Here is an 18307-nt window from a genome sequence, read left to right as displayed (position 1 = left end):
ACAGTCTGGGCAATGAGGAACAGCGGACTTTTCGGACGCTCTGAGCCGCTCCTACTGTGTCACACTGCTATCTGGACATTTTGCTGCTCCACAGTCTGTCTGCCATTACGTAGCCGATCTGAAGGGATTGGCCAGCCTCTGCGAGTTTGGAGCGCTGGAGGATGAACTGATACGGGGTCAGCTAGCTGAGCACGCACACTAATGACCCGAAGCTCAGAGAGAAGTTGCTACTGATGTCCCCAAACGAGTTGACTTTGGCAAAGGCCGTGGATATAGTTTTCCAGCTCGAGTCAGCAGCTAGCTTAGCATCACTGCTAGCACCCTCCACCCCTTTCCCCTCCAGACCCATGCTACTGACTCAGACAGTGGCACCGCCCACAGCACACTGGGCCTGTGGGTCACAGCACCCCAACCGAGCCCCAAACTGCCTTGCCAGGGGTCAGTGGTGTCGACGCTGTAGCAAGTAGGGCTGGCACGGATCACGGATAATCCGTGACCCGTACGGATCAGCCCCCACGGTTCGGAACGTCAATGGTCCGCGGACCCCCCCCCCCCCCCCCCCCCGCCCGTTAACGTTGTGTCTGGCTGTGCAGCGCAGCCAGACACAGACAGGCATAATCATGGCAAGCACAAGTGAGCTTCCTCAACCCTTCTCCCCGCTGTAAAGTCTCTCTGAAGGCTGTGGCTATTGGCCGGCTACTAAAGACAGCGTCACACAAACTTATTTCAACACCTCTGAAAAAGTACAGGAATGCGATCAGTGTGTTGCTGCACAAGCTGCACAAGCTGCACAAGATAACGAGAGCCACAACACACACGTGGACACGTTTCACAAACACATTATCACCGGACGGTGAAATGTTGCCTTAGGATACATAACAACAAAAGAACACGTGGGGCCACTGAGTAGCTTAACGTAGCATCAACGTTATATTTCCAGACTCACCTGGTTTGGTCTGTAGCCTACCCGTGCCAAGTGACTGCAGGTTGTTAGCAAGCAACAAGTTAGGCATAGCAGTGCCACCTAAAACAGGAAGTTGGGTTGTTCTGCCTTCAGAGTAAAAGCATACATTGTGTCACTTATGAGAAAAAAATATTTTTTGAGCTATGCAGGGCAACAAATGGTTAGAGAATTATAATAGTATTAAAAAAATCTAATTTTGAGAGAAAAAATCTGATATATATATATTTTTGCTGATCCGAAAAATCCGTGATCCGTGGCTCAAAATCCGTCACGCGATCCGATCCGTGGGTTTTCTGCTCCGTGCCAGCCCTAGTGGATTTGATATAAAAAGATATCGCCTCCATTTTCAGATCTTCTATTTTGCTTTATTAACATTCCACTGTGAAGCCAAGCATGTTCAGTCTGTGTAGTGGCGATTCAGAAGTTGTAGAAAAGGCTCCATAAGGCCCCACCATCAGGCCTGTTCGTGGGGTAACTAACACCCATGAACCGAAGGAGCCCGCGACACAACGATGATGTCACCGCCGTGACATCATGTCAGAGTTCACCTTGTGAGGTCATCGGTGATGACAGAGTTTCCCCTGTGAGGTCATCGGTGATGTCAGACGGTCTAGGCTGTCTCCAGACTGTGTGATGTCAGACGTGACCTTGTCAGGTCATCAATGATGTCATACCTCCCGGGACCTTGTGAGGTCATCAATGATGTCATACCGCGAATGTGTGAGGTATAAAAGCGATGTTCTATCTCTGCTACCTGCTAGCTACAGTATCTATCTACGCTCTCTCTCTGTATGTTGCTATGTTGCTTGCCTGAAAGACATCTCTGTGGTTCTAACCGATCACTCATCACGAGCTCTTACCTAAGATCCTGCGAAACTCAACAAACTTCCTTACAGAAGTGTTCTCTAATATTCCAACTAACAGCTAACACTCCTGATGTTATCAATGAAGATCATAGAGAGGTGTTCGGTCTAGAGGTTTTTCACATTTGGGCTAAAGTGTAAACTTGTAGTTTTCATATTTGGCAGCCTGGGTCATGTAATACGCTGGTTGTGAGAGGCCTGAGAAGGACCAAGCAGCTAGCGAGGTATTGTTCAATTTCTGCTATCATTGGTAGCTGCTCAATATGGAGGAGGCACTGCTTTTTGTACCCATGAAGTGAATACTGACCGTTATCTTGTCTTACAGTATAACTGTATCAGTCTACATGTCATTGTCATCATTCTGTTATTATCCTATATACTGTACTGTATGCATTATTGTGGTTGCCAATTAGGCACTTATCTAATTGACTGACACCCAACATCATTAGTGTTTGTCCTTTGTACCTGCATGTGGACATAAACAAATCATTTAATGTGTGTGTGTGTGTGTGTGTGTGTGTGTGTGTGTGTGTGTGTGTGTGTGTGTGTGTGTGTGTGTGTGTGTGTGTGTGCGTGTGTACGTGTGTGTGTGTGTGTGTGTGTGTGTGTGTGTGTGTGTTTAGGAGAGCTCTCTGCAGACGGAGGAACAACGTCAGCTCAATAAAGTCTTCTTGCAGGATTTCTCTGACATCATCAGCCCCATCGACAAGCATGAGACCCAACGCAGCTCTGTACACAACCTCTACTATATTATCTATTATATATATTTATTATTCATTATCTATTATTTATTATTATTTATACAATACACCCACATATTTGCTGCCTTCAATTGGAATTTATGAGCTTGTGGTTACAACATGGGAAGTCATAGCTTGGAACAAAAATGTTGGCTCACTTTGTATGTCAACGCCATGCGGAGATACAAGATAATTAGTATTAATGTTACTGTCTGCATCTATCTATATCGATACAAGATAATTAGTATTAACATTACTGTCGGCATCTATTTCTGAAAACGTCACAACTTGTTCGCCTTTCAGAAAATGTCCACTTCCAGTCATGGATATTACAGGAGAGGGGTGTTCATAGGACTCCTCTCATCAACACGGTAAACACAACCCCATTTGAAGGCAGCAATTTGTAGAATATCTGGAATCTACTGCTCTCATTTGACTGGGTCTAAGTCAGTGTAGGAAATAAAAAAAAACAATTTGGGGCAACCTTTGGCCCCACTGTCTAAAAACAGGGGGCATTTACAACATTTTAGGGGCACTTTAAAAAAAATTGTGCATAACGTTGATAAAGTGTAGTGTGAAGAACAGCGCTGTTTGTGGGAATGTCTTATTCTGGGAACCAGCTTGCCGGTGCTGAGTGTGTGTTAGAGGTGGAAATGGAAATTGAATGAAAAGAAAATTATCTAAATCTTGGGGGCAATTTTTGTTTTTTATGGGTTTTTAGGTTTTGCCCCTGGCTAAATTCCTACACTGGTCTATGTGTTGAAGCTGCTGTCTATCTGCTATCGTTTGACTGGGTCTAGGTGTTGAAGCTGCTGTCTATCTATCTGCTATCGTTTGACTGGGTCTAGGTGTTGAAGCTGCTGTCTATCTGCTATCGTTTGACTGGGTCTAGGTGTTGAAGCTGCTGTCTATCTGCTATCGTTTGACTGGGTCTAGGTGTTGAAGCTGCTGTCTATCTATCTGCTATCGTTTGACTGGGTCTAGGTGTTGAAGCTGCTGTCTATCTATCTGCTATCGTTTGACTGGGTCTAGCTAGGTGTTGAAGCTGCTGTCTATTTGCTATCGTTTGACTGGGTCTATGTGTTGAAGCTGCTGTCTATCTGCTATCATTTGACTGGGTCTAGGTGTTGAAGCTGCTGTCTATCGCCTACCGTTTGGTCGATTCTTGGGAGTTTCCTAGCCGTTCTCTGTCTGGAGGCATCTCACCAAAACTCACAGAACTGAAGACTGGAATCCACCTACTGATAAGGGTACACACACATGCGCGCGCACGCACACACACACACACACACACACACAGACACACACACACACACACACACACATCCCCCTACGATGCCCCCCCCCCCTTGTGAAAGGGGCATTTTGGGGAAGGCCCAGGACAATTTTCTCAAATGTGGGAAATACCTTAGTTCTTCCTATTTTGCATGACAGATTCAATGACTCTTATCCAACCATAGCCTATTTTATTTGTAAAAGTTAATAAACAATCACAGATAAAAAAAAAAAAAATCCTATCATCCCAACAACACTGTCTACTTGGCAACAACTTTTCAAAATAACATTTTTATGGCATAAAAAAAACATCAATCAACATATCAATCAACATAAGATGTTAGTTACAATCATATTCAGAATCACTTTTATTGACACAGTAGGTAATCAGATTAGATAGGAGGAATGTGACTTGGTGTAAGTATGCAGCGTAGCTGTCACATGAATAGACAGAAGACAAATCACACCAGCATCAAAAGTGCAGTCAATATATCCAACACACAGGAATCAGAAGGACCTGAGTGACAAACAGGAATTCACAGTCCAAAAGGTGCATGATGAAGTCAGAGAATAATATAAATTTATACTATACTATATACTAACTACTATAATAACATTTGATGTTACAGTTTGTGTGTGTGTGTGTGTGTGTGTGTGTGTGTGTGTGTGTGTGTGTGTGTGTGTGTGTGTGTGTGTGTGTGTGTGTGTGTGTGTGTGTGTGTGTGTGTGTGTGATGCTTGTGACTACAATCTTCTTCTATCTATTATAAAAGGGAGCATGTGGGCAATGTTCTCTGTTTAAATTTTGTCCCGGATGACTGATGTCATCAGTGATGCCACTTGTGCAATTGTCCATTGTGACATCACTGATGATGTCATAGGCATTGTGACATCATCAGTGTTGTTGTTCCCCCTTGTTTCCCCTCATTGATTGAGACAGTTGATCTGAAAATAGGTGAGTAAACTCTTTCTCATTTCAAAGAGGTGGGTAAACTGTGCTTACCGGTACTTGCATTTACCCTCTACTACGCCCCTGAGGGGGAGGGAGTGTATTTATTTACTTTTCCCTCTTTCCACTTTTATTTTGAAAACCTCCAGGAAGCACCTATACACCTCCGTAGCATTACAGACTGCTTTGCGCACTTCCGCATCTCTCTTGTTTGCATTAGGCTACAATTCCTTTGGAATAAGTTAGAAAAGTCCAATCTAAGTATGAAGGACTACAGATGTCAGTCTTGCGAATAATAAGGCAATTTTAGCCCTGGAGCTTGTCCAACACTTCCCTTGCACCAAGGAAAGTTTCCTAAAGGACAATGGCCAGCGCCGGGCCGCAGCTCCTCACTGCTACCAATGCCTCCCACACTCCAGACAGCCTGTCTAGGGAAGACATTACAGCCTACCACGCTCCAGACAGTCTGTGTGTAGGGAAGACATTACAGTCTACCATGCTCCAGACAGCCTGTGTGTAGGGAATACATTACAGTCTACCATGCTCCAGACAGTCTGTGTGTAGGGAAGACATTACAGTCTACCACGCTCCAGACAGTCTGTGTGTAGGGAAGACATTACAGTCTACCATGCTCCAGACAGCCTGTGTGTAGGGAAGACATTACAGTCTACCATGCTCCAGACAGTCTGTGTGTAGGGAAGACATTACAGTCTACCATGCTCCAGACAGCCTGTGTGTAGGGAATACATTACAGTCTACCACACTCCAGACAGTCTGTGTGTAGGGAAGACATTACAGTCTACAACGCTCCAGACAGCCTGTGTGTAGGGAATACATTACAGTCTACCATGCTCCAGACAGCCTGTGTGTAGGGAAGACATTACAGTCTACAACGCTCCAGACAGCCTGTGTGTAGGGAAGACATTACAGTCTACCATGCTCCAGACAGCCTGTGTGTAGGGAATACATTACAGTCTACCATGCTCCAGACAGCCTGTGTGTAGGGAATACATTACAGTCTACAACGCTCCAGACAGCCTGTGTGTAGGGAAGACATTACAGTCTACCATGCTCCAGACAGTCTGTGTGTAGGGAAGACATTACAGTCTACCACGCTCCAGACAGCCTGTGTGCAGGCCCATGGGAAGTGGTTTAAAGTGGTGGGTGCTGTGAAAATGACGTTCAAAATACAAAATAAACGGCTACTAGGCTACACACTGTTATGGGTGGTAGTATAGCACCACCCAGTGGATGTTAAACAACATTACGTGAGTCATGTCGCTCCCAGCAACTGACAACTAAAGCTCCTGCACGTTCAAGTCAGGTGTCTGGTCTCGTCTTTATAGCACTACACCACGAACCCAAACAAACACACGTAACGTTGGGTACTGGCTCATGATCATGGAACCAGATTTACATAATAAACGATGAAGATAAAACAGCGACAGTGGGGTACTGGCTCATAGAACCAGATTTACATAATAAACGAAAACGATTATGAGAAAACGGCTACAGATGCTGTCGTACTCGCAAATCAAAAGTAGGCTACACACACACACACACACACACACAGTAGGAAGGCTATATATAGACAGCTCATGTGCATTTAGACATACAGTAAATTAAACTGCACGGCGGCAGTGAATGAAAACATGTGTCTTACCTTATGCTGATAAAACTCCAAATGTGCGCTTTCGCTCTGGAGTGACACTGATGAAATCTTCCATCATGCTTTTCCAGGACGTCTCTGTGAACATGGAGTAGGGTCAGGTCAGGTGAGTCCGCCTCTCCTGGGACATGGTGCTCCTAAGCCAGGTTTTAAGAGAAACTTCTCTCTGAAGAAGCGACGGATATCGGTGTTCACAAGCAGAGTTTTATGAGTTTCTCTTCTCCAAAGAGCTCTGGTTTGTGGATGAACCCTCTTATAAGGCCCATCATCACTCCCTCTGAACACGTCTCCCAACATCTGAAGATGAAGTTTCAGTCGGGCTGGCTGTGTCAAACTCCACGGTGTGTCCAGTACTGTATGCATGCAAAACAAAACACGCTGTCTGTCTGTCTGTCTCTTCACTGTAGTGTAGCCACGCCCACTTCCATTGATCAAACCACCGAGCTTGAACTTGGGGGGGCCGGGGGGCGTGTCGGGGGGGCGTGTCCCCCCGTCGGGGGGGCGTGCCCCCCCCCCCCCACACACGTCTGTGAACCACCATCATTGATTATTATTATTATCATCATATAAAGATTTTGGTTGTTTGAAGCCAGATTCATATAGGAATATCTCATTTTAAATTAACATTAGGATTAGACGGTTGTGATGTCAGTATTCAGTCTTAACAATCATATATTTGCTCCTTTTCTCACTCACTCCTATGTCACCACCTGCTCTCACTGCAGGGTTTGAGATTCAACTTTTTTTTTTATCACCAGCCAATATGGCTGCTAGATTTTAAAGTTACGAGCCAATTAATTTCAACTAGCCAAAATGTTTTTCTTGAAATAAACCAGAATATGAGGGCGACTGGGTTTTACAGCAGGGCTATTCAACTAAATTGTTCAGGGGGCCACATTGTCAGAAACCTAAGGGACCGGGGGCCGGACCGTTCCCCGAGCCAGTACACTTGACACAATGCGCCACCATATTTTTGCAGCCGCGCTGGAACTATTATTAAGTAGGGGGTGCTGTAAGGAATGGAATCTCGGCAGCGCCGAAGAAAATTTTATGTTTTTTGGACTTTTATCCATATTTAGAAGAATATTTAATTTTAAATTAACATTAGGATTATACTGTTGTGATGTCATTATTCAGTATCTTCTCCTTTTCTATTATTAGTATTAGTATTAATATTAAATACTGAGTATCTCATGAAAAACTATTAATATTGCATCTTTTGTGTTTAGCTCCGTCTCACACCAGAACCAAATTACAGAGGGGGCCTGCCCCTAGCTTGGGGGGGCCAAGGGGGGTCCGGGGGAATTCTCCCCCGGAAGAAGATTTTGTACATTTTAAAGTAAAATTCGTCAAACTGGTGCATTTGAGAGCAAAAGGAAGAGGCTAAATCTATGAGGAACTACACACATCTCTAATGTGTTGTGACTTTACAAATAGGCCTAAACAATTAATATTAAATGTATTTACACATTGTGCACAAATTGCATTCATTGTGACAAATTTACAATAGTTAATTAATATCCAGCCAGAATCATTGCAAATGGAGGTTCAAAGTAACAGTTAGCAATAGCATTCAGTTAATCAATGCCTAATGACAGCCAGATTCCGTTTTAAACTTTAAAACAGAAAAACGGAAAAACGTTTTTAGCACACACAAAAAAAAAAAAAAAAATTGAATGGGGGGGCCAGTTTAGGGAATGGGGGGGCCCGGCCCGGTCAGGCCCCCCTCCAACGCCGGGCCTGTCTCACAGCATTGTAACATTGTAGTGCAGCAAGAAAGGAAAACTACTGTAAACATTTGAACCACATTTCTTGTTTAGAACCTATAGCTAGCAACATCGCCATCTCCTGAAAAACATTAATATTGCACCTTTCTTGTGGCTACATCACAGCATCTACTGAAAAACATTTATAGTGGATCTGACTTGTTTAGTTCACTTTAGATTCACATCACATCTGAAAAACAACCAGTCGAGTGTAATAAGTAAATGAGGTTTAATTGTAAAAAAAAAAAATCTAAAAAAAAAAAAAAAAAAATTTTTTTTTTTTTTTTTTTTTTGGGAAATGAAAAGTACCCGGGCCGCGGCCCGGGTGGCCCGGGCGGTTCCGCGATCCCTGCATTCAATGCTTCATCTCCAAAACGCCTGGCAGGAAATGCATGGTGGCGAGGCTGACACAGTGTTAACGATGTGCTCGTTGCTTCAGCATGTCTTCCTGCTGCAGCTCAGCTGCCACAGGAGGTTCAGCGCCTCCTCCCCTCCACCTGGTCCACCACCTCTGTTAGCACCAGAGCGCCCGGCCGGCCGGGGCCCCGGCTAGCGGCTAGCAGTAGCGGGATAACATCACTGGCGCTGCTACAACTTGCAGTCGCCGGCTCAGCAGCAGTTGCATTGGCGGCGGCGTGTCTGAAAGTTTAGCCCGTTTGCTGCTGCTCGTTGCCGGTAAAGAAATCGGAAATTTAACTTTGCTTGTCCTTTTTTGACGCCATCGTCACAGGCTAGCTGCTCTCTGACTGCTCTCCTCTGTCTGTCACTCCTCATTCACTGTCAACTTCAAGTGGCCCGCCTTGTTTTTCGACAGCCGACAGGAACTAGTCTGGGCACCTTCCACCCCGCTTTTTGTCATGGGGGCGTAAACCCCGGACCCAGAATTAACACCGGATGGCAATGCGCCTAACAACGTCTTTGTTGCCGTTAGCTTGACGCGGTGATGTTACCTAAACTAGAGTCTGATCAAAACAAAGCTAGCGTTACATAAAACAAAACGTTTATGCAATATGGCATCTCCGCCACCACCGCCTGACACACCGGTCAAAACGGTGAAAGAGGATTCTGATACTTGGGTCAAATTGTCAAGTTAACGTGAAAGTTGACGAGCTAGAAACGCTGCCATCCGGTCTAGGGCGGGCTCTAGGCCGGAGCCAGTAGGGTGACAAAATCAATTGTGGGCGGGAGCCAGGCTCTTTCTCGCCGAGAAGAGCCTGGTGACGCGAGGTTAGACAGGAACAGAACACAGAACAGGAAGTGTCGTGAAACGTAAAATAAGAATAATTTATTTAAACTTAACTACTTAAACCCATTATTAGCCACTTACTGAAGTCAAAATATTGTTAGAATGTGAACATAACCAACAAAAATGTAATGAAACTTTTTTAAATTATTTATTTTATTTTTTATTTGTAAACGTGCAATACTTCCAGCATCCACCAGAAGGTGCTGTAGCACCCCAAGTACCCATACTTCCCACGGCCTTGCCTGTGTCTAGGGAAGACATACAGTCTACAACGCTCCAGACAGCCTGTGTCTAGGGAAGACATTACAATCTACCACGCTCCAGACAGCCTGTGTGTAGGGAAGACATTACAGTCTACCATGCTCCAGACAGCCTGTGTGTAGGGAAGACATTACAGTCTACAATGCTCCAGACAGCCTGTGTGTAGGGAAGACATTACAGTCTACAACGCTCCAGACAGCCCCTCTAGGGAAGACATTACAGCCTACCACACTCCAGACAGCCTGTGTGTAGGGAAGACATTACAGCCTACCACACTCCAGACAGCCTGTGTGTAGGGAAGACATTACAGTCTACCACGCTCCAGACAGCCTGTGTGTAGGGAATACATTACAGTCTACCACACTCCAGACAGCCTGTGTGTAGGGAAGACATTACAGTCTACCATGCTCCAGACAGCCTGTGTGTAGGGAAGACATTACAGTCTACCATGCTCCAGACAGTCTGTGTGTAGGGAAGACATTACAGTCTACAACGCTCCAGACAGCCTGTGTGTAGGGAAGACATTACAGTCTACCACGCTCCAGACAGTCTGTGTGTAGGGAAGACATTACAGTCTACCACGCTCCAGACAGCCTGTGTGTAGGGAAGACATTACAGTCTACCATGCTCCAGACAGTCTGTGTGTAGGGAAGACATTACAGTCTACCACACTCCAGACAGCCTGTGTGTAGGGAATACATTACAGTCTCCCACACTCCAGACAGCCTGTGTGTAGGGAAGACATTACAGCCTCCCACGCTCCAGACAGCCTGTGTGTAGGGAAGACATTACAGCCTCCCACACTCCAGACAGCCTGTGTGTAGGGAATACATTACAGTCTACCACACTCCAGACAGCCTGTGTGTAGGGAATACATTACAGTCTACCACACTCCAGACAGCCTGTGTGTAGGGAATACATTACAGTCTACCACACTCCAGACAGCCTGTGTGTAGGGAAGACATTACAGCCTCCCACACTCCAGACAGCCTGTGTGTAGGGAATACATTACAGTCTACCACACTCCAGACACCCTGTGTGTAGGGAATACATTACAGTCTACCACACTCCAGACAGCCTGTGTGTAGGGAAGACATTACAGCCTCCCACACTCCAGACACCCTGTGTGTAAGGAAGACATTACAGTCTACAACGCTCCAGACAGCCTGTGTGTAGGGAAGACATTACAGCCTCCCACACTCCAGACACCCTGTGTGTAAGGAAGACATTACAGTCTACCACGCTCCAGACAGCCTGTGTGTAAGGAAGACATTACAGTCTACAACGCTCCAGACAGCCTGTGTGTAGGGAAGACATTACAGTCTACCATGCTCCAGACAGCCTGTGTGTAGGGAAGACATTACAGTCTACCACGCTCCAGACAGCCTGTGTGTAGGGAAGACATTACAGTCTACCACGCTCCAGACAGCCTGTGTGTAGGGAAGACATTACAGCCTCCCACGCTCCAGACAGCCTGTGTGTAGGGAAGACATTACAGTCTACCACGCTCCAGACAGTCTGTGTGTAGGGAAGACATTACAGTCTACAACGCTCCAGACAGCCTGTGTGTAGGGAAGACATTACAGTCTACCACGCTCCAGACAGCCTGTGTGTAGGGAAGACATTACAGTCTACAACGCTCCAGACAGCCTGTGTGTAGGGAAGACATTACAGTCTACCACGCTCCAGACAGCCTGTGTGTAGGGAAGACATTACAGTCTACAACGCTCCAGACAGCCTGTGTGTAGGGAAGACATTACAGTCTACCACGCTCCAGACAGCCTGTGTGTAGGGAAGACATTACAGTCTACCACGCTCCAGACAGCCTGTGTGTAGGGAAGACATTACAGTCTACAACGCTCCAGACAGCCTGTGTGTAGGGAATACATTACAGTCTACCACGCTCCAGACAGCCTGTGTGTAGGGAAGACATTACAGTCTACAATGCTCCAGGCAGCCTGTGTGTAGGGAAGACATTACAGTCTACAACGCTCCAGACAGCCTGTGTGTAGGGAAGACATTACAGTCTACAACGCTCCAGACAGCCTGTGTGTAGGGAAGACATTACAGTCTACCATGCTCCAGACAGCCTGTGTGTAGGGAAGACATTACAGTCTACAACGCTCCAGACAGCCTGTGTGTAGGGAAGACATTACAGTCTACAACGCTCCAGACAGCCTGTGTGTAGGGAATACATTACAGTCTACAACGCTCCAGACAGCCTGTGTGTAGGGAATACATTACAGTCTACAACGCTCCAGACAGCCTGTGTGTAGGGAATACATTACAGTCTACCACGCTCCAGACAGCCTGTGTGTAGGGAATACATTACAGTCTACAACGCTCCAGACAGCCTGTGTGTAGGGAATACATTACAGTCTACAACGCTCCAGACAGCCTGTGTGTAGGGAATACATTACAGTCTACAACGCTCCAGACAGCCTGTGTGTAGGGAATACATTACAGTCTACAACGCTCCAGACAGCCTGTGTGTAGGGAATACATTACAGTCTACAACGCTCCAGACAGCCTGTGTGTAGGGAAGACATTACAGCCTACCATGCTCCAGACAGCCTGTGTGTAGGGAATACATTACAGTCTACAACGCTCCAGACAGCCTGTGTGTAGGGAAGACATTACAGCCTACCATGCTCCAGACAGCCTGTGTGTAGGGAATACATTACAGTCTACCACACTCCAGACAGCCTGTGTGTAGGGAAGACATTACAGTCTACCACGCTCCAGACAGCCTGTGTGTAGGGAAGACATTACAGTCTACCACGCTCCAGACAGCCTGTGTGTAGGGAATACATTACAGCCTACCACACTCCAGACAGCCTGTGTGTAGGGAAGACATTACAGTCTACCACGCTCCAGACAGCCTGTGTGTAGGGAAGACATTACAGTCTACCACACTCCAGACAGTCTGTGTGTAGGGAAGACATTACAGCCTACCACGCTCCAGACAGCCTGTGTGTAGGGAAGACATTACAGCCTACCATGCTCCAGACAGCCTGTGTGTAGGGAAGACATTACAGCCCGGAGAGGGACCACGCTCGTGACCAACTCTCTACTTATAAGTTAAGTGCACCAAATACTAACACTCATGTCACGCACGTCTAACTTGCCATGAAAATCAAGAAAGCAAAGGGGCTGGCGCATGAATTTGGGCTTATATAGCCTGCGCCAAATCAGCACTCCACCCCCAATCACCCACAGGTGATTCACTCACCCACAGGTGAGGTGATTCAGTGTCTTAAAGAGCTATTCAACATCAGCTGCTGCTGCTGCTCAAGGCTACTGTATACCATTACAAATGAAATGTGTATGAGAGGTAATCAATCCACGAAAGAGAACTAAAGTGATATAACTAAACTAAGTAAAGTGTTGTACATGCTGGTTGTGCAGGCAAACCAGGACGGAGCTGAGATCTTCACGGCAAACTCTGCTCTGGATCTGGCTCCTTATGGGAACTACTACGCCAGCCTGGGAGCCGACAAGTCGCTCCGCAGGACCTACGAGCTGCTGGCCTGCTTCAAGAAAGACATGCATAAGGTAGGCCTGCTTCAAGAAAGAATCAGAATCACTTTCATTGCCACAATATGCAAGATTACATAGGAGCAACTTGTCTTAGTGTAAGTATGCAGCGTAGCGGTCATATCTATATTCAGAGATAAAAGGAAAATAGGAAAAATGTCTAAAAGATCAAGATTCACTTTATTTGTTTGTCACTTTCCTGTATACTTGTGTACATTAAAACAAATCACAACATTGCAAGTGCGGTTCAATATATACAACATCTACACTATAATGCCAGCAGTGTCTGCCTCTCTCTCTCTCTCTCTCTCTCTCTCTCTCTCTAAGTCCGGCCGTCTGTCCTTCACATATCTCGAGAACAGTCTGATCCACTCGAAACTCGGGGAGTGCGCTTAGCGGGGGCGGAGCTTAGCGGGGGCGGACTGAGTGCAGAGCTCTGCAAAATTTGCAAATTGCAAAATTGATGCACATTTGTGCAATTTGGACATGAAGCACCTTCAAAATTAATAAATTTGTATAAAACTCTGCCCCACCCAGGTGAACAACAACACGAGCGCTGCTCCCTCAGCCACAGCTCTGGAGGTTGTAAGGGATGACTATGCAGATATATCCACAAACAGACACAGAGTAACCTTGCGTCCTTTCGTGGCGGTACGCCATTACAAGATGTTGTCCATCACAACAAAAATCAATCAATCAATCAATCTCACACACACAGAACACTGGTCTGGATGTCTGTACAGCAGTCATAAATGTATCTGGTGTTTACCTTCGATGCTAGACAGCCTTCACTAAAGCGCTTCAGGCCTACTGTTAGTAGTACTGTTAGGACCGAGCAACATGATGGAAACCTGGTTGACCTATCACCATTGGTTATAACTGAACATGATGGACTAGAGCTTTACCCAGGATATGAATGAATCGTCAAACCCGAATCTGTGCAGTGACTCAAACATATAAGGCCACTCAACCTGATCGAACACCTTCTGTGCGTCAAGAGATAAAATCGCTGCACCACTGTGATCTAACCCTTAGTATGATCTGTGTATATGGTGTTGAGGAGGCGTCTGACATTGGAGGAAGAAAACCTATTCGGGATGAACCCTGTCTGGTCAGGATGAATGATGGATGACAAATGTTTATTTAGCCGGGTAGCCAGCGTTTTAGTGATTACCTTTCTGTCAAAATTCTGGAGCACTATGGTTCTGTAGCTGGCCGGGTCTACTTCCTCCTTCCCCTTTTGTAAAATGAGGGAGATGTTAGCTTCATACAATGTTCTAGGCAGGACTTCACCCTTCTTAGAGCTAGATGTCATTCTGAGGAGTGGGGCAAGAATGTCGCAGAATCTCTTGTAAAATTCGGCACTGAATCCATCCGGCCCGGCAGCTTTGCCTGATGGAAATGATTTAATGGCAGAAGTTATTTCTTCCAATGTGAAGTCAGAGTCTAAGTCCTCGTTGGCAGCGTCACAAAGTTTGGGTGTTTCAAGAGGGTCAAAAAAGTCGTTCAAATCAGATCGAGTGGCATTGCACTTAGATGAGTAAAGTTCACTGTAAAACTCCCTAAAATGATTGTTTATCTCCTTGTGGTCAGTAAGCAGGGCGCCCCTCTTCGATTTGATGGAGAGGATTGACCTGGAACCCCTCGGGCTTTGAAGATGATGTTTTTAACCATAAAATGCTCGTCCTCAGCCTATTTAGGCATATCGCAGCTGGCAATGCGCACGTTCAATTAAAAAATGTGCGAGGCTTTTGGGTCGGATCGAGTTCTGATCACTTTCACACCACAAACGAACTGTACTAGAGTTCACTTGGAAGTGAAGTTGTTGTCAAGGTTGATTACAAATTTACCCACAGAACCACAGAGTCTCTAATATTCTTTGCCAAGTCAAATTGGACCCAGATTACCACATATTGTTAGAGACCTTCAAAATAGACCTTCAAGAAGAATGATACCCATTGGTTTTTGGGTTTAGCTATTTTGAAGTTTTGTTTCAATCACATATGTATGATATTTTTCCTTAAAAACAGGTCAAATTTGACCCAAGCACAACATGGGGGTATTGTGTTAACAGAATCTGCTGAACATAGGAACCTGGGAACATAGGCCCCTGGGAACATAGGTCCCTGGGAACATAGGATGCTGGGAACATAGGATGCTGGGAACATACAGTAGGTCCCTGGGAACATAGGATGCTGGGAACATTGCTGGGAACAACATTGGAAAGCCAGACAAATTGTGTCTGACCCAGCACATCCCCTCTTCTCAGAGTTCACAAAACTGCCCTCAGGAAGACGCTACAGAGTCCCCGCTGCAACCAAAAACATCTACAAAAAATCCTTCATACCAAATGCAATAAACCTGCTAAATTAATAAACCCCATCCACATAAGAACCATGTCCGTTATCACTGCCTGTATGTGTGTCCCTGTTCCATGTTGTATGTTTCCATCCTGTCAATCCCTGTGTTCTGTACTGTGTACCCTGGAGTTTGTTGAAATGTAATGTATTTGTCTCCCATGTTGAAATGTAATGTATTCCTCTCTGTACACAAGCAAAACCTGTAAAGCCGAAGACAAATTTCCACATTGTGGACAAATAAATTGAAATTGAATTGAATTGAATAGGTCCCTGGGAACATAGGCCCTAGGAACAAGGGACCCTAGGGACATAGGACCCTGGGAACATAGGATGCTGGGAACATAGGCCCCTGGGAACATAGGATGCTGGGAACATAGGCCCCTGGGAACATAAGATGGATGCTGGGAACATAGGCCCCTGGGAACATAAGATGCTGGGAACATAGGCCCCTGGGAACATAGGATGCTGGGAACATAGGTCCCTGGGAACATAGGATGCTGGGAACATAGGTCCCTGGGAACATAGGCCCTAGGAACAAGGGACCCTAGGGACATATGACCCTAGGAACATAGGACCCTGGGAACATAGGATGCTGGGAACATAGGCCCCTGGGAACATAGGATGCTGGGAATATAGGCCCCTGGGAACATAGGATGCTGGGAACATAGGCCCCTGGGAACATAGGATGCTGGGAACATAGGCCCCTGGGAACATAGGATGCTGGGAACATAGGCCCCTGGGAACATAGGATGCTGGGAACATAGGCCCCTGGGAACATAGGATGCTGGGAACATAGGCCCCTGGGAACATATCATGCTCGGAACATAGGTCCCTGGGAACATAGGATGCTGGGAACATAGGTCCCTGGGAACATAGGCCCTAGGAACAAGGGACCCTAGGGACATATGACCCTAGGAACATAGGACCCTGGGGACATATGGACCCTGCAGGCACAGATATACACAGCCAAAAGGAGGGAGAGACCTTGTGAGATGAATTTGGTGGTGATAACGATAATGAAGATGGTGATCATTTTTATTGTACTCACATGTGGAGAATTAGTGTTGGTGTTGTTTACAGGTGAAGACCTACCTGACTGTACTGTTGTTGTTGTTTACAGATGGAGACCTACCTAACTGTAGTGTTGTTTACAGATGGAGACCTACCTAACTGTAGTGTTGTTTACAGATGGAGACCTACCTAACTGTTGTTGTTGTTTACAGATGGAGACCTACCTGACTGTACTGTTGTTGTTGTTTACAGATGGAGACCTACCTGACTGTACTGTTGTTGTTGTTGTTTACAGATGGAGACCTACCTAACTGTAGTGTTGTTTACAGATGGAGACCTACCTAACTGTAGTGTTGTTTACAGATGGAGACCTACCTGACTGTACTGTTGTTGTTGTTGTTTACAGATGGAGACCTACCTAACTGTAGTGTTGTTTACAGATGGAGACCTACCTGACTGTACTGTTGTTGTTGTTGTTGTTTACAGGTGGAGACCTACCTGACTGTACTGTTGTTGTTGTTTACAGGTGGAGACCTACCTGACTGTACTGTTGTTGTTGTTTACAGATGGAGACCTACCTGACTGTACTGTTGTTGTTGTTTACAGATGGAAACCTACCTGACTGTACTGTTGTTGTTGTTTACAGATGGAAACCTACCTGACTGTTGTTGTTGTTTACAGATGGAGACCTACCTGACTGTACTGTTGTTGTTTACAGATGGAAACCTACCTGACTGTTGTTGTTGTTTACAGATGGAGACCTACCTGACTGTACTGTTGTTGTTGTTTACAGATGGAGACCTACCTGACTGTACTGTTGTTGTTGTTTACAGATGGAAACCTACCTGAATGTAGTAGTGTTGTTGTTGTTGTTTACAGGTGAAGACCTACCTGACTGTGTTGTTGTTGTTGTTTACAGGTGGAAACCTACCTGACTGTAGCCAAGTGTCGACTTTCTCCAGAAGCAAACTGCACTCTGTAGCTCCGCCTCCTGCACTCTGTAGCCCCGCCTCTGCATGACTTTGCATGTGCTTTGTAGCCCCGCCTCCATGTGGGCAGCCATTTTCTTTGACTGTCAGCCAACAGTAGCAGCTATTTAGTAGTTTGTTTTTCTGTAGCAGGTAGAGCAGATCTCATTAACCACAGTAGCCTAATCATAGGTGGTAACTTCCAATAAAATGATGTCATTATTATAAGTGATATAAAGTCTTACTGTCTGCTTGGTGTTTTTAACATCTTAAATAAACGTTCTCCTGTGTTGCATTCAGCTGTCTCTATATGTTCTTCATATCAAAGATCATCACACACACACACACACACACTCACTAAAGAGAATGTTATAGTGAGGCAGCAGCGACTGCTGTCTCCCGCCGATGGACAGACGATTGACCACACTCTTAGTTGAATTACATTTAGTTTAGTTGAGTTAATTAGCTGTGACTGAGGGCAGACTCAGACCTGGTCAAAAGACAGCGAGCGACAGACTCAGACCTGGTCAAAAGACAGTGAGCAACAGACATAGCCTGGTAAACCACATTCTGTTTAGTTCTGCGGTTCTGTCTGGCCTCCAGTTTGCCCCCAGTCAATCCACTTGGAGGAATGGCAAAAACGTCTTTTCCACCGAGAAACTCTGCTGGTACATACTCCTGTTCTTCTTTAATTGTTAT

The 18307-nt window shown here is 45.7% G+C and overlaps 1 protein-coding gene across 1 annotated transcript in view; it reads left to right on the top strand.

Moving 5' to 3' along the window:
* Nucleotides 1-17622, top strand: part of gh1 (growth hormone 1) — a gene marked incomplete at both ends in the record, with an annotated part of 20335 nt that extends 2713 nt beyond the window's left edge. Inside the window, 4 exons of the mRNA XM_083649334.1 lie at nucleotides 2451-2558; nucleotides 3692-3817; nucleotides 13141-13287; nucleotides 17560-17622. Of these exons, the coding sequence (XP_083505460.1) occupies nucleotides 2451-2558; nucleotides 3692-3817; nucleotides 13141-13287; nucleotides 17560-17622 (444 nt within the window). The remainder of the gene's footprint in view (nucleotides 1-2450; nucleotides 2559-3691; nucleotides 3818-13140; nucleotides 13288-17559) is intronic.
* Between the last annotated feature and the right edge of the window lie 685 nt (nucleotides 17623-18307).

Source organism: Poromitra crassiceps, assembly GCF_964638095.1.
Source record: "Poromitra crassiceps genome assembly, chromosome: 13".
NCBI lineage: Eukaryota > Metazoa > Chordata > Actinopteri > Beryciformes > Melamphaidae > Poromitra > Poromitra crassiceps.
Note: the sequence above shows the minus strand (reverse complement) of the source record. Positions and strands in the feature narration are given on the sequence as shown.